Here is a 21,894-nt window from a genome sequence, read left to right as displayed (position 1 = left end):
GATGGGGGGGGGGCAGGATGGCTGATTTTGTGCAAAGCTAGTGTGCTAATTCAACTGTGACTGAATCTCTGTCATATGTTATAAAATTAAACATAAATAATAGATTATTTATGCACTCTTTATCAGTTAACATTTTATTCTATGCTGAAATATAACCTTTATATGAATCAAAATAATTAATCAATCCCTTTTTACTTAAAATATATGTGACATAAAGTTCCCATATTATTTTAGAGTTTGTGCAGTTAAGTGAAAGAAAACAAAACATAACAAAATGTAATAAACTACCTCAGCAATCAAGGACTGGTATCTGACTGATTGGCTGTACTAGACTGCAAAGTATAAGGAATCCATGTTAGGTTATCTTATGACAGAAAAGCCTGTATTGACTACATTAAATGTATGTAACCTCCAGACATTAAACTAGAAAAACAACACATGTTGTTAGATTTTAACCTCTATTGTAGGAATAGTACATTCTACTCTCTATAACATAATTTTTAGTACATCTCAGAAATAATTGAGTCTACATAAAGATGCAATGTAATACACAAGATGACATATGATTTATAGACATGTGTAGCAATTGCCAAACTATTTGATAGTTTGAGGCTAAATGAAAAATCAACCATAGCTTTCAATTTAACTGTACATGTCCCAGGGGCAGGCTGGCATCTGCCCCCCGGGCTGGTCCTATAGTGTGTTAAATTGGGCTGGGTCACTGGGCCACCTGCATTTTTTTCTCTTTAAAATAGGCTGCTGAGTCAAGTTTTGTCCCCCGGGCTAAAATTTGCCAGCCCTCCCCTGACATGTCCCGACTTATAGGCTCATAGCCGCCAAACTAAAGAGGTACAAAATCAGTTATTATACACTCATCACACAATAAGGTTAGTGAGTGTGAGTTTTCCTAACTGGAGTCTGAAATCCGTGTTTATTTTCCAGACAGGTAGTTCGTGGCCAGACATCACAAAGCATGCTGTTACATAACATTTCATACTGTAAAGATCATTATTACCAATGGGGAGAGACTGCACAATGTCCTTTACCACAGTTTTCTGGTAACCGGCCAAAGGTAATTATATTCAAGAATAGGCGTTACAGTGTTGGTTGTGGATTAAGCAAGTAACCTTTTTCAAGTAAAATTCAACACAATGAAGAATGTACATGTGCAAGTTTACACAAGAATAAACACAAGAACATGAACAGAATTCAGGTGCAATACTTTGTGTACAGTTCAATGTGACATGCTTTAATTAGCATATAGGGGTAGAGGTATCAAATCTTCTAAACAGGAAATGTGGAGGTATTGCCCATAGCATCTAATTCGAATCTAGCTATTATTTTCTAGAATGTAGCACTTTCACATTTCCTTTTTAGAAGTTTTGAAAAATCTACCCCATAGTGTTTTTTTAAATTATTTTGAACGTTTATAAATTGTGCTTTTTTTCATTCAATATTTTCATGGATCATATATTTATTATGATAATAAACAAAAAATAAGCTCAAAGGTGTTTAGTGACAAATAATAAGTAATAAGTGTTGACAATCAAGAAAAATACTAAGTAGGCAGCTTCTTTCTCAGATGACACCTATCTGCAAGTGTCAAACCTATAGATAAAAAAAGAAAGAAAAAGAAGCGCTACACATAGTGTAATTCTTTTTCACAACCAAAAAGTGTATAGCGATATCATTTGAGGACCCTACCAAAGTGCAATTAATTAAACAGCTTATCTGACGTATTGCTTTGATGGAGTACACAGTTAGTCTTCTTTTCTTCCCCCAATGCGTAGATCCAGATATATACTGAAGCTCAAAGGAATAGCCAAAGATAGTGCAGTATGTCATTCAAACCAAAATCATGGAATCATTAATTTAACACTCAGACTGTTAAAATGTATAATTTAATGAATAAAACAGCAGTAAAATGCCCATACATTAATAAAAGACAAACTCACTTATCTGTCCTCCTCCTTATCAGATGTAAGCTTAGAGTCCCAGTCAGATGTAAAACATCCCATTCCTTGGTAGTTATGGAGGCAGATCCAATCGCAAACTCTCTGACACGTTTCGTCTCCAACAAGACTTTTTCAAGGGGTCACAACTGTCCATGACATTTATCAGGTATAAATAATGAAACTCCTTTGGCTCAATCCAATCATGTACAAGAACTTCCGTTCCGAACCTCCTTATGAGTGTTGGAACGCACCATTTGAGTATTTCCGGAAATCCCAATAGGTCATTTCTGGTTACTCGTAACAATAATTTCAATACCCCACCTTCTTGAACATTACTGTCCCCATCCTTCTTGAACATTACTTCCCCCCTCCTTTTCCACATTACTGTCCCCCTCCTTTTCCCCCCACATTACAGTCCCCCTCCTTTTATCACATTACTTTCCCCCTCCTTTTTTCACATACTGTCCCCTTCCTTCTCGAACATTACTGTCCCCCTCCTTTTTTCCAACATTACTGTCCCCCTCCTTTTTCCCAACATTACTGTCCCCATCCTTTTTCCACATTACTGCCCCCCTCCTTTTTCCACATACTGTCCTCCTCATTTTTCCACATACTGTCCTCCTCCTTCTTGAACATAACTGTCCCCCTCCTTTTTCCACATTACTTTCCCCTTCCTTTTTTCACATACTGTCCTCCTCCTTCTTGAACATTACTGTTCCCCTCCTTTTTCCACATACTGTCCCCTTCCTTCTTGAACATTACTGTTCCCCTCCTTTTTACACATTACTGCCCCCTCCTTTTTCCCAACATTACTGTCCCCCCTTCTTGAATATTACTGTCCCCCTCCTTCTTGAACATTACTGTCCTCCTCCTTTTTGCACATACTGTCCTCCTCCTTCGTGAACATTACTGTCCCCCTCCTTCTTGAACATTATTGTCCCCCTCTTTTTTCCACATTATTGTCCCCCGCCTTTTTCCACATTACTGTCCCCCTACTTTTTCCACATTACTGTCCCCCTCCTTTTTCCACATTACTGTCCACCTTCTTTTCCACATACTGTTCCCCTCCTTCTTGAACATTACTGTCCCCGTTCTTTTTGAACATTACTGTCCCCCTCCTTAATGAACATTACTGTCCCTCTCCTCCTTGAAAATTACTTTCCTCCTCCTTTATCTCTACATTACTGTCCCCCTCCTTTTTCCCCACATTACAGTCCCCTTCCTTTTTCCCCACATACTGTCCCCCTTCATTATTTACTTACCTTTCTATGACCTTCTCTTCTCTTCTCGCTGGCTTGGTGTGCTGGTCCTCTCTGCGCCACTCTTCACTGCCTGTGTCGGGATGTGATGACATCACACCCAACACTGTCAGGGAGAAGGGAGCAGAGGGGAGAGAGAGGAAGGCGCAGCGGGTTTGTTTTCCCATTTTTTTTTATGTGCCGGCGGTCAAGCGGGGATGGCAGGCGGGGGGAGCGCCCCTCAGTCTTGGCGCCTCACTGCCTTGCTTACCCCGTTTACCGCTTTCCGCCGGCCCTTGTCCTACTCATTTAAACACAAAAGTTAGTTTAAACATGCTTAATTTAGCTCAATTTTTTTACATAATGCAGAAAAACAATTTACTAGATTGCATGGAGGGAGGCCTAATTACTAAATGTGGATGCTAGTGATTTAACATCAGAACTGGTTGGGGGAAGGAGGCTATTATGTTCACTTATTGCTAAGTTTTCCATATTTCATGCACAGTCATGGCCAAAAGTTTTGAGACTGACACAAATATTATTTTTCACAAAGTCTGCTGCCCCAGTTTTTATGATGGCAAATTGCATATACTCCAGAATGTCATAAAGAGTGATCAGATAAATTGCAAATAATTTCAAAATTCCTCTTTGACAATGAACTTTATCCCAAAAACATTTCCACTGCATTTCAGCCCTGCCACAAAAAGACCATCTGACATCAGGTCAGTGATTCTCTCGTTAACACACGTGGGATTGTTGAGGAGGACAAGGCTGGAGATCACTCTATCATGCTGATTGAGTTAGAATAACAGACTGGAAGCTTTAAAAGGAGGGTGATGCTTGAAATCATTATTCTTTCTCTGTTAACCATGGTTACCTGCAAGGAAACGTGCAGTCATCATTGCTTTGCACAAAAAGGGCTTCACAGGCAAGGATATTGCTGTTAGTAAGATTGCACCTTAGTCAACCATTTATCAGATCATCAAGAACTTCAAAAAGAGAGGTTCAATAGTTGTGAAGAAGGCCTCAGAGCGCCCAAGATTGTCCAGGAAGCGCCAGGACCGTCTCCTAAAGTTGATTCAGCTGCGGTATCAGGGCACCACCAGTGCAGAGCTTGCTCAGCAATGGCAGCAGGCAGATGGGAGTGCATCTGTACGCACAGTGAGGCGAATACTTTTGGAGAATGGACTGGTGTCAAGAGGGCAGCAAAGAAGCCACTTCTCTCCAAGAAAAACATTAGGGACAGACTGATATTCTGCAAAAGGTACATAGATTGGACTGCTGAGGACTGGGGTAAAGTAATTTTCTCTGATGAAACCCCTGTTAGATTTTTTGGGGCATCTGCAAAAACGCTTGTTCGGAGAAGGAAAGGTGAGCACTACCATCAGTTCTGTGTCATGCAAACAGTAAAGCATTCTGAGACCATTCACGTGTGGGGTTGCCTCTTAGGCAAAGGAGTGGGCTCGCTTACAATTTTGCCTAAGAACACAGCCATGAATAAAGAATGGTACCAAAATATCCTCTAAAAGCTACTTCTCCCAACCATCCAAGAACATCTAGCATGATGGAGCATCTTGCCATAAGGCAAAAATTATAACTAAGTGGTTCGGGGATCAAAATATCGACATTTTGGGTCCATGGCCAGGAATTTCCCCAGACCTTAATCCTATTTAGAACTTGTGGTCAATCCTCAAGAGGCAGATGGACAAACAAAAACCCACAAATTCTGCAAGCATTGATTAGGCAAGAATGGGTGGCCATCAGTCAGTATGTGACCCAGAAGTTGATTGACAGCATGCCAGGGTGAATTGCAGAGGTCTTAAAAAAGAAGGGTCAACACTGCAAATATTGACTCTTTGCATAAACTTAATGTAATTATCAATGAAAGCCTTTGACACTTATGAAATGCTTGTAATTTTACTTCAGTATACCATAGCAACATCTGACAAAAAGGTCTAAAAACAATGAAGTATCAAACCTTGTGAAAACCATTACTTGTGTCATTTTCAAAACTTTTGGCCATGACTGTACTTATCTTTTTTTAAAAACCAGTCCCTAACATTCAAATATCCAAATAAGCAGCAACTGAGCTTAAGACATGAGCAACAGTAGCAGGTAGTGAAAGCTTCAAATACAGGTAGTAGAGAGCAGGTCAGTCTGCCAATTGCCCTGATTTGGGTTACTGTCGCACTTAGTGAAGACTTTGTCCTGACTGCAGGAAAAGTAAGGAAGTATGTCCCACTTTATACTGTACTGCTCGTGAAAGGGGAGTTGTGTGCAACTAACAGTAGTGTGTCCAGCATTTCCTGTGCATTTGAAAGGAATGGAAAGGGGTTGGATAGCGGCCTCGCACTGGTTAAATGATAGCCATGCTCCTTGAATGATGGTCATGCCCTATCTGGTGGCATGGCATGGAAACCTCTTTTAGAAATTTGGAATTTGCTCCAGGTTTTTATGCTTTTAAACAGTTAAATTGATTAAAGTGCTGATCTTTCTTCCATGTAAAATGCATTTACATTCCTCTATACAGTACAATACATGCACATTGCACACATCTATCTATTTCAAAGAGTGGTTTACAATAGAAGATAATTTTGTTAGGGTGTGTATGGGGTTAAGAGTTTGTGTATATAAACTTGCATAGATATTCAAATACAGCAGTTCATTGCCTTCTAAGTAAAGGATTAGAAGTACATTATATGGGCAGCACGGTGGCTAAGTGGTTAGCACTTCTGTCTCACAGCACTGTGGTCATGAGTTCAATTCCCGACCATGGCTTTATCTGTGTGGAGTTTGTATGTTCTCCCCGTGTTTGCGTGGGTTTCCTCCAGGTGCTCCGGTTTCCTCCCACACCCCAAAAACATACAAGTAGGTTAAATGGCTGCAATCAAAATTGACCCTAGTCTCTCTCTCTCTCTCTGTATGTGTGTATATGTTAGGGAATTTAGACTGTAAGCTCCAATGGGGCAGGGACTGATGTGAATGAGTTCTCTGTACAGCGCTGCGGAACCAGTGGCGCTTTCTAAATAAATGGTGATGATGATGATGATTATACATTGTGGAAATTTCAGCCCTGACTAGCAATATCTATTGGAACATACTTTCATTTAATAATCTTTCATTTAATAATCAAACAGATTTGTGAAATGATGCAGTAAAATACATAGCATTATAAATTCCTCCTTATGTTGTCTTTTTTGGAGGCTCTCTTGAGTTATCCCTTATCACTCGTCATTCATCATGCATCACACTTCATTTCTCATAATCACTCTTCACAGATAATACACTTGTTTTATTCTGATAAATCATGACATTTGAAATTGATAAATAACAATGTCCAGTCTGATTCTGCCAACTTTATGCATCTTGCATGTATACTTTGTGCTAATGTTTTTTTCACTGTAGACATGGAAATGGGTTGTTTGTCCTTTGGTGTTATATGGCTGTGAAATGATAATTCGTGTTTGGAGATCTAAACAAGAAGTCGTCATCACAAAGGTATCTATATCTCAGATTTTCAAAAGCAAATGAAATCCAAAATGTTAGTTATTTCTATATGCAATATCTGTCTGTCTGTCTGTCTGTCTATCATCTATCTATCTATCTATCTGTCATTACTGTTTCTTTTTGTCTAGGTTGTTGCTCATTCATCTGGAGTTCTGGAAATTCAAATGAAGAAACGTGGTTTCACAATGCAGCCTGGGCAATATATTTTCCTTCAATGTCCTGCTGTATCATACCTAGAATGGCATCCATTTACATTAACTTCAGCTCCAGAGGAGTTATTTTTCAGTGTGCATGTGAGGGCGGTTGGAGACTGGACAAGGGGACTGCTTGAAAAGTGCGGGGCAAACAAAAACCTTTGTTTGGAGCCATGGCAGTTGCCAAGGTTTGATGTTTTTCTTAAACTTCCTGATTTTACTAACCCAATAGTATATCTAGTGGTATATGTTCAGATATTACTGAAGGGAATAGAGAACACTATGCATTGTATTTAGTAGTTTAGTAGTTCTTGCATTGATCATGTCTATAATATATTTTTGCATTGATCCCAAAACTCTTCCCCCTTGGTAAACTTTTACACCAGGCAATGCCGTTTTGGATCCCCGCTCTGTTTTTAATAGAACAACAATTCACAATATAAGTCATTGGCAATGGGAGGCTGGGCTGTGATGACTCAAATATAAACAGTAGGCAAATGGTTATCATTCATATCCGTCCCTGCCTTATTGAAGCTTAACAATATAAATTATCTACCAAACAAACACACCGACTAATGTCTGTTGTCAGAAACCAATTACCCTAATAGTATGTTTTTGGACTATGGGAGGAAACTGAACACCCACAAGAAACCTACGCAAACACGGGGAGAGCATACAAAGTTGTGGTCAGAATTTCATGACCCCAGCACTGTGGGTCAGCAATGTTAACCACTTTGCCACTGTGCTGCCTTGTATTGAACACATGCCCTGTTATTTGCAGATGGGTGCTTGACTGTGCTCTGAATGTTAAAGCAATTAAGGTAGATCACAGCAAAGGGAAGTCATAATGGGCTTGATTCATAAGGAATGCAAAGTGAACACAATTTAAATTTTCTTAAATTAGATGAAAACTGCTCACATGTACGTCTGTATTCAGGTTCTTGCAAATCTGAAGAAACATTTCTAGTTGAATACAAGTCTAAGTACGCACTGCCAATACGGCACTTGCCTTATGCAGACAGACACAACACCCTGCAGGATATACAGAATGCATATGTATATATAAAATCCCATCAAAACACGCAAATAAAATATTTTTTTTAAAATATTAACACGTGTTAACAATATAGTTATTAATAAAAATAATGCATAATAAAAGTATTTTTTCTTCATATTTTTGTGGAAAAGTTCTGCCAATTTCACTCATCTGTTCTAGGGATAGATGGACCTGACTTTGGCATTATAAGTAAATACAGTTTACTCAGCAGGGGATAACATTAAACAGATCTAGTGCCCTGGTTTGCGATAGGTAGATCAACCTGAAAACACTCCATTTTCGGTTGGCCTAGGGACACACTACCCCCCATCATATGTATGCAAACTATTTGCATTTTATCTAGTTTTCTATACAAATGTAAAATAGGTGGAAACAACTTTTGTTTATCCGGAATTTCTATTCTCTTACATTCTCTAACTTATATTTAATTTCTTACTATAGACTGGCTGTAGATGGACCTTATGGATCAGCAACGACCAATATATTTCATTACCAAGTCGGTGTATGTATTGCATCTGGGATTGGAGTTACTCCATTTGCATCAGTGCTGAAATCTGTTTGGTACCAGTACTGCTGTTCAAACAGTGAAATGAAACTGAAAAAGGTATTAGTAGCCATATTGAAGTGGGGTAACAGTGAAGTAGGGTAAATGGAAGTATTTGATTAAAAAAGGCTTTGTATGTGGTACTTGCAGTCTGTTCAGTAAGTGCCTTTAGGTTTTAAAAATAAGTAAATTATCAGATTACTTTTTTATAGATGCATGGATCTGTGTTTAGTTACATAATTTAGTCATTTCTGATTAAGTTGCATTCTTAATCTTCACTTTAGAGTCACATAAAATGCCTTAGTTCCATGGGCAATGGAAAGAAGGTACTCAGTAAAGTGTAAAAGTATTATGTTACACAAAATTACATGTAACTATGTTGAACTGTCATTGACTGCCGATGCAATAAACCACATCTTATTTTATTTGACCTGGTCTTTAAAAAACCCTTTGGCACACTTCCCTTTCTCCGAATATTTTCTGCCCTGCCAGTCACTGTCATATTTTCAATACACTTATTGACAGGAAACACACTGTAAATGGTCAGTATTTTATAGGACAATAGGGGGGCCCAGGTTCCTCCACATCCACCCAGGGGCTAACCGCATATCTAATTTCTTTTACTTGTACCAGTCCCGACATCCTACCACATATAAGGTATATTCTAAACAAAGAGATCACTGAGCACTGATGTAAATAGAACTTTGGAGTCTTGCAAAATTACAGTTAGCTTTTCTGACCCCATGTCACGGGCACTAGGAGTCTTTACCCAGGGATCACCAGATGGTAGGCTTACCAGAGCAATGTAGATGGTAATAGGGTACTCTGGTAGCTGGGTGATCACGGAACATGAAATGATGGCCGATGAGATGCTCAGGAAAGTCTATGACTAGCAACACTGGTAATAATGAGGTAATGATACACAAGGAACTGTATGGACAAGGACACGTGAAGGTAGTCAGTGGTCTGCGATAGCAAGTTGTACCACTGCTATAGTGAGGAGGAATGTCCAACAGAAACAAGGAGGTGATGAGAGTCAGCGGTCTGCGGATAGCAAGTTGTACCGCTGTCTGAGTGAAGGAATGGAATCCAAGTGGAGGTATCCAGGTAGTCAGTGGTCTGCGGTAGCAAGTTGTACCACTGCTATGTGAGAGGATAATGGAACAGGTGATACCGGAAACAGGGATCAGTGGTCTGACATCAGCAAGTTGTACCACTGCATATATATGTGAGGAGGGGCACGGGGGAAGCGGATAGCAATGAGTAAACAGTCACATTGATATAAAATAACGTTGAAGTGGTGTAGAAGACTGTAGTGCACGGAGGCAGCGGATAGGAATCAGCAAACAGTCATGATGATACAGTTGATGGTAGAAGTGGTATTGAACCACAGTAGTAGAAGTGGTTTGGAAACCACAGGAATCAGCAGCACTGAATACACAAGAATACAGGAACACCTTCAGAGACTCATGAGGAATGAGACTCCAATGAGACTCCAAGATCAGGCAACGTGGTGTTGACCACAGGTGCTTAATATAGGGAGGTTGCCTGATCTGCCAATTGAGTTAAAGGGGTATACACTGAAGTATAGAAAAGGGCTGCGCATGCGCAGACCCTCAGGATGGTGGACGACCACGGTTCCTAAATGTCCGGGAAGAGGCACTCACGGTCCGGTGAGTGACACCCCACTACTTACAGATCCACTGTATGGGGGGGGGGGGGTGAAGAGAAATCCACAATGTTCCATCGCCACAGAGTGCCTTTGCGACCGTTCCGGAGGCACTCTGCTGCTAATTGAATATGCCCCTTAGTGTTTCAAAGAATCTGATATAACTAGCCACAGAGGATCCAAATGGTTTATTATTGGGGATAGCTAGGCTTCTTCGCCTTCTTCTTCGCCTTCCTCTTCTTCACCTTCTTCTTTTTCCATTTCTTGCTCTTCTTCTTCCTTTTCTTCTAAGTAATTCTTACATCAGCAAATACCAATGGAAAATGTAATGTTGTTGTGATGTAGATCATCTGATTAAAAAATAAAACTGAGAATATGTTTTTGGGGAAAATAAGCTTAAGTTTTGGGTTGATTTTACCTTACTCTGACTGTGAAAGTAATATTCAGTTAATTTTGAATAGCTTAGTTTTAATTAATAGTATAATGGTAAACAAATAAAATAATACACACTTGTTTATATCTTTTAGATATACTTTTATTGGCTTTGCCGGGATACGCAATCTTTTGAATGGTTTGCTGACCTGCTAATCTCATTAGAACAACAAATGTCAGAGCAAAACAAAACAGATTTTCTTAGCTATCATCTGTTTCTCACTGGCTGGGATGAGAATCAGGTAATGCACATATTTGTGACAGAACATTTAAGAAGTTTATCATGATTACTTTGTAATAGATGCAAGGCTGGGCACACACTACAGAAAATTTCTCCCGGTGCGAAATCCTCACAAATTTTACCAACGATTAAAAAAAACAAAACAAAAAAAAAAGGTCCCGATCAGCATGCCGATTCATGTGTACACACCGAATAAACTTTTTACACAAATTTACCTTCAGATCTGTACTCTTCATCTATCATAACCATCTGCTGAAATGCTGAAAAAACTGTGACTCTGCACACTCCATAGAGATCTATGGACACTGGCGGTCATGAGTGCATACACACTGCAGAATTGGAACAACATCATTCCATTGTAAACAAGATTTTTAGTTCAGTTTAAAAATCAAATGAAATGATACGATGTGCTTTGAATTGATTATCGTTCATTGTTGCAGTGTACACACTAATGCGATATCGAGCCGCACAGTCGTTTATTGTTTGATTGGCCCGGTAATCAGCTGAAAGCACTGTAGTGTGTACCCAGCCTTACTCTCCATCCATTAACATACATTTAGAGGTACATTCTGATTTTGACATAACACATACCTGTAAAATGCTTCCTTACCCCTAATTGAAAGGAGTAAACTGAACCTAGTGGGCTACAAATTAGGGGAGAGTCCTCCAGGGTGAGTCAAAGGGGTACCTGGTATTCACAAAAGTATCCACTTGGTCTTCAGCGCTGGGATCCCCCAGGGTTGCAGTTCTAGCGAGCAACTCAAAAGCTGCTAGCTGAGTATATATAGACAGTGGCCAGGACATTTGGCAAAGAGGCAAATCAGTCCAGGGTCAGGCATACAGGCAATGGTCAGCAATACAAAGTGGGCAACATATAGAGGATTATTGTCCAGGCAAGAAGTAAGTAAAAAGGCCAGATTTCATTGAATGGGCGCATGGGTAACCATCCTCAGTGCTGATTGAAGCAGCATAAAGAACGCATTAATGTAATAATGAGATTTCAGAAATGGGAAGTTTAAACTTGAATACTAATTCAAGTATGGTGGATTGAAGCTACATCTGATAAGATTATTCTTCTAATTTACCATTTAAAAGATAAACATTTCTTTAAAATAAGAGGCTTAAGTTGATAATTTAAATGCTTTTCAAAAAAAAATAAGCTATTAAAACTGTTTGCTCAAGCTTACATATTTATGGAAATAAAGTCTAGTCCTACAGAATGTCTAAATCTAAAATATTGTATCCGATTAAGGACACTGTTTACAAATAACCAATCCAAATAAAAAGCAATACCTCCTCCCTTAACTGCATAGTTTCAATCCCTTCTATTAGGTCCCAGGCTTCCACTCTGGGGGAACCCCTGTGAAAATCAGGGAATCCACAAAGCAAGGTTCCTTATGCACAGTGGAATATTCTAACTTTCCAAGTTCCAATGTGTAATGTGCTGCTTCATTTCTTGCTTAGACATTTGAAAATCCCAACTTAGCATCATAAGAGTGACAGAATTAAGTTATAGAATGGGATGTTAGGGCTCAGTTATGACAGAATGCATTGCTTTGTCCTGCTCTGCATAGCGAGTCCTTTTTGTGGAGGTCCGTTTTCCTCCTGCGTTTTCCCAGGACAAAATTAAGGGGCCAAAAAAAAGGAACTACACTTGACTATGTAGGTTCTGAGAGGAGCGAAAAAATTACAGGTAGCACTCATTATTTGGTAAGGAATGGAGACAATACAGACAGTCTTTATAGTTTTACATTTGTTTTAAAAGGACATTTTTAAAAGAAGAAATTAACTTTAAAAGCAATAAAATAACTTACATTTTTATATCCCCAGCAATAATTGGCTTATGGACTCTCCGCAGCTGATTAGTATGGTTCTTAGAGAATGCAATGTTCTATAAAGCGCGTGTAGGTCATTCCCAAAACAAGCCTTCTCTCATGATTTCACACGCCTGCCTTTGTGCCTTTTATATTGCCCATTTAGAGATTCCAAATAGGTGCAACTGCACACAAAAGAGCACTGTGCAAATGACAGGTTGGTACTGCACCATCAGGTTGTGTTCGAGTGTCTGTGGTACCATGGAAATATATACATATATATGAATATATATATATATATATATATATATATATATATATATATATAAAACAAAACAAATAGGGAGGGGCGCCACATAGTATAATACTGTATATGATGATAATACAGAAGGTGTACCATAAGTAAGAATCTCAATCAACCAAGTGGGTATAGAGAAGGAATATTTATATAACACTCAGATAGTAAGGGTGCATCTGTAGATGAGAAAATCAATAGCACGCTGGAACACCCGCACCTCACCAGTATATAGTGTGCGTACCAGATATAAAATCTTTTAAGGCTTATCTGTAAACATAACACAGAGAGTTGGAATAAGGCGCAAAAAGGGGAGGTAATTGAATGATAAGGTTTCTGAGTTTCAAAACATCAATTAGACATGCGTCAATATCAACATAAGAAACATATTAGAATTGTCCATAGTCACAATAAACGCTAATAATCCCAATGCGCAGTCTCTCTAGATCCTCTGAATAAAGTTCCAGGTAATCACTCGGTGTATCCTCATATATTCTCCCAGGATCCACCATATGTTTCATACGTATATAATAGTGTAGTATTCCAATATAAAACATTTATTTCACAACGATTAAAATTGACTTACATTCAGTAAGGGTTTCAATGCACATAAAGGTATCTTTTCTCACGCAGCCCGGTTTCTGTTAGCAAGCTGCAGCGTGGTCTGATCTCCGCAACAACTTCCAGGAATGCGTAGGGTTCCAATGAGAGTTGAGATTGGTTACCGGGACAACCATACCCGGAAGTTGTTGCAGTGATCCGACCACGCTGCAGCTTGCTAAAAGAAACCGGGCTGCGGGAGAAAAGATACCTTTATGTGCATTGAAACCCTTAAAATGTAAGGGAATTTTAATCGTTGTGAAATAAATGTTTTATATTGGAATACTACACTATTGGGGCACTTCTGTCCTTTTTTTGTCTCCCGCATACGTATGAAACATATGGTGGATCTTGGGAGAATATATGAGGATACACCGAGTGATTACCTGGAACTTTATTCAGAGGATCTACAGAGACTGCGCATTGGGATTATTAGCGTTTCTTGTGACTATGAACAATTCTAATATGTTTCTTATGTTGATATTGACGCATGTCTAATTGATGTTTTGATACTCTTTATTTGGTACTTTCAAGAGAATTGGGCTGCATTCCCTACCCCCTTCCCCCATCTTATAGGAGCGCAGGAAGGACACTCTGTCATATTTTATCTGTAAACATAACCGATGCCTCCTCAGATAAGGTTGAACCCTTTTCACCCCTCGGGTATATACAGGGCAGATGCTTCACACGGCACTTATGGAGTCTGGAGCTGGTACTTCGTATATACTCAATAGTATCCAGATTTTTTAGAAGGAAGAAAATATAGTGTGATGCTGTATAACAACACATTTATTTCACAACCAATGCAGATTTGAACTTGGTTGTGAAATAAATGTGTTGAGGGGTGAAAAGTGTTCAACCATATCTGAGGAGGCATCGGTTATGTTTACAGATAAGTCTTAAAAGATTTTATATCTGGTACGCACACTATATACAGGTTAGGTGCGGTGTTCCAGCGTGCTATTGATTTTCTCATCTACAGATGCACCCTTACTATCTGAGTGTTATATAAATACTCCTTCTCTATACCCACTTGGTTGATTGAGATTCTTACTTATGGTACAACTTCTGTATTATCATCATATACAGTATTATACTATATGGCGCCCCTCCCTATTTGTTTTGTTATAGATTTATTCCAGTTCACCATCTGGCCTTGTGGGAATTTGGCTGCCTCCTGAACATAGGAATTCCATTGTCAATTTGGACTTTAATTGAACTTTTTGGTCTATCCAGAGTTACGCGCTGTATTATCTATTGTTTTTTATGAATATAAATAAATATATATATATATATATATATATATATATATATATATATATTTACAGAGCGTTACAGAGTGTAGCAATTTACATGGTCACTTTACAGTACATGAATGCAGAATAGTATATCGTGTCTGTATTAGAGATCAATCGAAAACTTCTAGGCTCCATCGGACAGTTGTATTTCATATTTACCTACTTTTTGGCATCAGCGAGTGGAGAATAATGATGTGATTTGTGTCATCATGGAACTGCCTCCCACTGCGCAAAGATGCAATTGCCTGGCGCGACCTGAAAAAGCAAATTGCATCATCAAGGCCTGACCTGTCCTTTTTATAAGAAGGAGAGTTGGAGACCGGGAGGGTAGCTTACTCTCCTTGGAATCTGGAATTATTCCACGAAATTTGGGAGTCCCTTGGATGTTCATCGAAAGTAGGCAAGTACAGTATGTTGCATTTTCTACACTGAGTAACCACTCTGTTGGTAAGACAGTGGCTTGTTCTGAAATTATTTTTTATTTTTTATTAACAGATTATATATCTATTTGTTTTAGGCTGCACACATAGCTTTCCACTATGAAGATGATCTTGATGTAATTACTGGTCTAAGGCATAAAACAAATTATGGAAGGCCCATCTGGCATAAAGAATTTAGACATATAGCAGACAGTCATCCAAGGTAAAACATACACTGTATGTCATGTTTGACTGCAAGTAACCTCAGTTTAATATTTGTACTCTATACCTCAATTCATTTTGTACTTATATAACTGTTATTATGCTTTTATGCCATTTATCTTAATTACTAAAAAAATATTATTTTTAATATTTGTCTCTCTGTTGAAATTTTGAAATCATTTTATTAAAAGTATTTAAGTACACTATATGGATACAAATAATTGACCACATCTGTTATTTATTGACTTGAGGTGTTTCAATCAGACCTGTTGCCGTAGGGGTATAAAATCAAGAACCTAGCTATGCAGTATCACAAGTCGCGGCGGTGCCCCGAGTTGCCTCTACTCTCTGCCCACTCTGCAACTATGTCCTGGCCATCACCATGACAACCGGGACATCATTTCTTCTGTCAATAGTGCCGTGTTCCGGCGTGATCTAACAACCGGCGCATGCAAAAGTTATACGCTGTGGTATTTTGAATAAGATTTTGAAAACCTCTGAGCTTAAGTCCTGGGGGCATCTGAGTACCTCCGAACAAGTATAGTACGGGAAAGGCGGCTGCTATAGGTGAAGACCTCTGTTAGCCTGGTGCTAAAAGCTTATCTAGTAACCGCAGTCTTAACATTATAACTGGCTAGTGAAATTGTTGGAAGGAATCATCCATGGATGAAAGCAGGCCATATCCTTCTCCAGCCTAAGTTCTGGCAGGGCAGATCCATACCTTGTCGCAGATGGTAAAAGGACTTTTGCATCGCTTGTCTGCACAAGAAGAAGTGTTTAGGACGTCGCAAGCCGCTTCAGCCCTCGCAATGGAACCCAAATTGAACCTACCAGATTGTTTCTCTGGAGATAGAGCCTTGTTCCGCAACTTTAAAGAAAGTTGTAAGCTTTATTTTCTTCTAAGACCACATTCTTTAGGTTTAGAGCAGCAAAGAGTTGGCATCATAATCTCCCTTCTCCAAGGCTACCCTCAGTCTTGGCCATTCAGTCTTGCTCCAGCGAGCCCCTCTTTGCAGTCAGTTGATGCATTTTTTAATGCCCTGGGCCTGCTCTATGATGATCCGGACAGGGTGGCCTCAGCTGAAACACATCTCAGGGCCTTGAAGCAAGGCAGACGCACTGCTGAAGAATATTGTTCGGAATTTAGGCGATGGTCCACTGATAGTGAATGGAATGATCCGGCGCTCCGAAGTCACTTTCGCCTAGGTCTCGCTGAACAAATCAAGGATTCTTTGGTGCAATACCCTTTAACAACTACCCTGGAGAACATGATGCAGTTGGTATTCAAGATTGATCGTAGGATCAAGGAAAGAAAAGCAGAAGGAGATACATCTACCTCTTCTGGCTCTCTGCCGATCTCTTACTCTGCATCATTGGACATTCCTGAGCCCATGCAGTTGGGTGCCTACCGTCTCTTCATGCAGGAACATTCCAGGCTACGCTCCCTGGGTCTTTGCATGTATTCTGGCAACAAGGGCCACCTACTTCGTACCTGTCAAACAAGTCGGGAAAAGAACAGGACTAGAGAATGAGGAAGAGGTTCATCTAGGCCTGCAAATAATATCTTCCAAAAATGCACTTCTGGTTCCTCCTGAGATCTCTTTGCATGCACGGTCTACCTCTGTCTCGGCCTTCTTGGACAGTGGTGCTGCTGGAATCTTCCTTGATATTAAATTCACTCGGTCCTTAGGAATTCCTTTCGTGAAAATTGACCCAGTCATCACAGTTTGTGGCCTGGATGGTGGTCCATTGTCTGGTGGAAAGATATGCTTCCAGACACCCCATGTGCAGCTCTTTGTGGGGACTCTGCATGCTGAGACTTTGTCTTTCAATCTTATCAGCTGTCCCTCTGTTCCAGTAATCTTGGGACACCCCTGGCTACAGCTCCATAATTCCGAAATTGATTGGAACAACAGTGAGATTGTTCGTTGGGGCTCCTCTTGCCATTCATCTTGCTTGTCTCTTCCGATCCGTATGATTCAGTCTTCACTAAATCAACTACCTCTGCTATATCAAGACTTCTGGGACGTATTTTCTAAGAAAGCCGCCGATAGATTACCTCCTCATTGCGATGATGATTGTGCAATAGACTTAGTTCTTGGTTCCAAATTGCCCAAGGGAAGGTTATACTCTCTCTCGGTACCAGAGACTCAAGCCATGGAGGAATATATTAAGGAGAATCTCTAAAAGAGCTTCATTAGGCCCTCTAAGTCCCCAGTAGAAGCTAGAATCTATTTTGTTTCCAAGGAGGACAGGACTCTTCCACCCTGCATAGATTTCCGTGGCTTAAATAAAATTACCATAAAAAACACACACTTCCACTCATATCAGTTCTTTTTGACCAACTCAGGGGTGCCTCTGTATTTACCAAGATTGACTTATGCAGAGCTTATAACCTCATACGTATTAGAGCTGGTGATGAATGGAAGACCGCATTTAATACTCACTCAGGCCATTATGAGTACTTAATCATGCCCTTTGATTTATGCAATGCTCCCTCAGTCTTCCGGGACCTGATCAATGATGTCCTTTGAGAGTTCTTAGGCTGTTTTGTCGTGGTATATCTGGATGACATCCTGATCTATTCATCATCGTTAGATCTGCATCACCTTCATGTTAAACAAGTCCTTCTGAAGCTCCAAGAGCACTTTTTGAAGGCCATCCAAAGATTTATGGGCTTCGCGAACTACTACCGGAGATTTATACATACCTTCTCAGACTTAGTAGCTCCAATTACTACTCTAACCCGCAAAGGAGCAGATACAGCCAACTGGACTCCTGACGCGATAAATTCATTTAAGGCCCTGAAGTCCGCATTTGTCTCCGCTCCCGTCCTGAGACATCCTACTCCTGAGTTGCCTTTCATGGTTGAAGTGGATGCCTCCGATGTGGGTGCAGGTGCTGTTCTATCGCAGAAGGATTTTCGGGATCGCAAGATGCATCTATGTGCCTATTTCTCACGGAAATTCTCTTCTGCCAAAGTTAATTATGACGTGGGTAACCCCAAACTCCTGGCCATAAAATGGTCATTTGAAGAGTGGCGACACTGGTTGGAAGGGGCAGTGCATATTATTTCTGTCATTACAGATCAGAAAAAATTGTTATTTATTGAGTCTGCTAAATGTCTGAATGCCAGACAGGCATGCTGGCATTGTTTTTCACTCGTTTCAGATTCATTATCTCCTATAGACCTAGTTCAAAGAACATTAAAGTCGATGCTCTCTCTCGAAGCTTTGTTTCTTGCCACGCTCCTCCTGCTGATCCTATACCCATTATTCCTCCTTCCTCAATTCACACCGGTATGACTCAAGACCTTGGGGTCACACTCCGTCAATTTCAAAGAATTGCTCCTTACGAATAGATTGTTTTTTCCTGTTCATCTTAGGAAAACAGTCCTTGCTGAATGCCATGAAAACAAACTCTCCGGACATCCAGGGATCTCTAAAACCACCAAGTTACTCTCAGGTTGAGTCTGGTGGCCCACTCTGTCCTCCGATGTTAAGGAATATGTTCTTTCCTGTGAAGAATGTGCCAAAGGCAAATCTTCCAGAAGTCATCCTTCCCTTGTCCACTCCAGTTAGACCTTGGACACATCTTTCGATGGACTTCATTGTTGATCTACCTTGGTCGTCGGGCCACAATACTATCTGGGTGGTCGTAGATCGTTTCAGTAAGATGGCCCACTTTGTGCCCTTGCATAAGCTACCTAATGCCCAAACACTGGCTTCATTGTTCGTCCAACATGTTTTTCGCCTCCACGGCCTACCTGAAGACATCGTCTCTGACTGTGGTTCTCAATTCATTGCCTAGTTTTGGAGATCCTTCTGTAACTTCTGTAAGATTAGCTTGTCATCTGCTTACCAATCACAATCCAATGGGCAGACGGAAAGGGTAAACCAGTCACTGGAACAATTCCTTCGCTTGTATGTATCCAAATTCACCCTCTCGACATTGATGGTAAGAAAGAGTTTCTTGTGGAAAAGATTCTGGATTCCAAAAATGTCCAAGGACAGACCCATTTTCTAGTACACAGGAAGGGCTTTGTACCGGAAGAATGGTCCTGGGTTCCACGAGATGTCTACATGCTAACAGACTTATCAGGGAGTTCTTTGGATGCTTCCCTAGGAAACCTGAGAGTCGGGGTTCCTTGACCCCTCCTCAAGGGGGGGGGGTACTGTCACGAGTCGCGGCAGTGCCCTGAGTCGCCGCGACTCTTTGCCCACTCTGCAGCTACGTCCTCGCCATCACCACAACATAATTTCTTCTGTCAATAGTGCCGCATTCCAGCATGATCTAACAGCCGGGCGCATACATAAGATACTATAATACTGTTATTATTTATATATTTTATATATTTTATACGTGTGACCTTTTGTTTGGGGCTTTCTTTGTGGCAGAATTAGGAGTGTGTAGAGGGACATTCTACAACTCCAGGGGGAGCTGTCTTATTAATTAAATTGGTTCATTTATATATTTTTTACATGTTCCTGGGTTATGTTATTACCTATGCCAGTTCTAAACTAGTAATTAATTAGCAGCCTCCTGAGGCTGATTGTCAGCCCTTATAGCGTCCTGTGTGCTGTACGTGTGCTGACCTGCTTTTGCTCCTGAAGATATTAGATATCTATGACCTGATTCCCTGTTGTGACCTTCTGCTTGAACTCCTGTGCCCCTTGACCTCTGCCTGTTTTTGGATATTCTTGTACGCTGCCTGCCCAGACCTTTTGCCTGACCCTTGGTTATTCTGCTTGCAAGTCTCCCACGACCCTGGCCTGTTTCTGAAATCCTCCTCCAGCATTCCGCTTACCTCCTGTGCTGTGTTTTTTTTTAGATAAATTTTACTACCTCTGAGCTTAAGTCCTGGGGCCATCCGAGTACCTCCGAACAAGTATAGTTCTACGGGAAAGGCATCTGTTATAGATGAAGCCCTCTATTAGCCTGGTACTAAAAGCTTATCTAGTAACCGCAGTCTTAACATTATAACTGGCCAGTGGAAGCATTTAGGAACAACAGCAACTCACATAAAATCACAGTGTGGGGTCTATGACTGCTAAGGTGCATGGTGCGTAAAAGTCACCAATGCTCTGCTGATTCCATAGCTGAAGAGTTCAGCACAAAAACTGTACAGCGGGAGCTTAATGGAATGGGTTTTCATGGACGAGCAGCTGCATGCAAGGCTCACATAATCAAGAACAATGCCAAGCATTGGATTGAGTGGTGTAAAGCACACTGACACTGACTGTGGAGCAGTGTAAATGTGTTCTGTGGAATGATGAATCATGCCTCTCTGTTTGGCAGTCAGATGGGCGAGTCTGGGTTTGGCAGATGCTGGGAGAACGTTACCTGCCTGACTGCATTATGCCAACTGTGAAGTTTGGTGAAGGAGGGAAAACGATGGGGCTGTTTTTCAGGGTTTGGGCTAGGTCTCTTATCTCCAGTGAAGGGAAATCTTAATGCTTCAGCATACTAAGTATTTTGGAAAATGCTATGCTTCCAACTTTGTGGCAGCAGTTTGCGGAATGCCCCTTTCTGTTACAACATGACTGTGCACCAGTGCACAAAAAAATTACTACAAAGACATGGTTTGATGAGTTCAGTGTGGAAGAACTTGACTGACCTACACAGAGCCCTGACCTCAACCCCATTGAACACCTTTGGGATAAACTGAAATGGAGATTGCGAGCCCGGCCTTCTCGCCCAACATCAGTGCCTGACCTCATAAATGCTCTATAGAATGAATTGACACAAATTCCCACATAAACACTGCAACATCTTGCGGAAAGCCTTCTAGGAAAACTGGAAACTGTTATTGCTGCAAAAGGGGGACCAACTCCTTATTAAAGTATATGTATTTGAAACCAATGTCCTGACAGTCCCTATTCATCCTATGTTAAATGATGTTTTTTATCTATATTAATTATACAGAAAGGTATCACATGTGTAAAACTAGCCATGAACTGAATTCAAACCAACATTTTTAACTTTTTTGAACATTTCAGATCTCAGGACATCCCTAGCTCACTTCGAAAGCCCTAAGACATTTGGGAGAACAATCTGTCCTTATTGACAGCTAAACTCCAAGGGGGATGTTGAGAGCTATGTGGAAAAGGTTTAAAATCTTTTGCCTTAGACAGTAACGTGTGCATTTTCATGAGGAGGTCTATCAAGACTGAAATGTCCCATTTTTCTCAATTGTGTTCCCTCACACACACACACACACACACACACACCAAGGGGTAAATGTATCAAGCTAAGAGCTTTCCGGCAGGTTTGAAAAACCAATCAGATTCTAGCTATCATTTATTTAGTACATTCTACAAAATGATAGGTAGAATCTGATTGGTTGCTATAGGCAACATCTCCACTTTTCAAACCCGCCGGAAAACTCTCAGCTTGATACATTTACCCC

General features: G+C 40.4%; 1 protein-coding gene across 1 annotated transcript in view; it reads left to right on the top strand.

Moving 5' to 3' along the window:
• The window catches only part of NOX3 (NADPH oxidase 3), a 151,383-nt gene that overhangs the window by 117,464 nt on the left and 12,025 nt on the right, over positions 1–21,894 (top strand). Inside the window, exons 7-12 of the mRNA XM_075200411.1 lie at positions 943–1,072; positions 6,599–6,691; positions 6,829–7,082; positions 8,393–8,555; positions 10,692–10,838; positions 15,362–15,486. Of these exons, the coding sequence (XP_075056512.1) occupies positions 943–1,072; positions 6,599–6,691; positions 6,829–7,082; positions 8,393–8,555; positions 10,692–10,838; positions 15,362–15,486 (912 nt within the window). The remainder of the gene's footprint in view (positions 1–942; positions 1,073–6,598; positions 6,692–6,828; positions 7,083–8,392; positions 8,556–10,691; positions 10,839–15,361; positions 15,487–21,894) is intronic.

Source organism: Mixophyes fleayi, chromosome 3 (genome assembly GCF_038048845.1).
Source record: "Mixophyes fleayi isolate aMixFle1 chromosome 3, aMixFle1.hap1, whole genome shotgun sequence".
Taxonomy (NCBI): domain Eukaryota; kingdom Metazoa; phylum Chordata; class Amphibia; order Anura; family Limnodynastidae; genus Mixophyes; species Mixophyes fleayi.
Note: the sequence above shows the minus strand (reverse complement) of the source record. Positions and strands in the feature narration are given on the sequence as shown.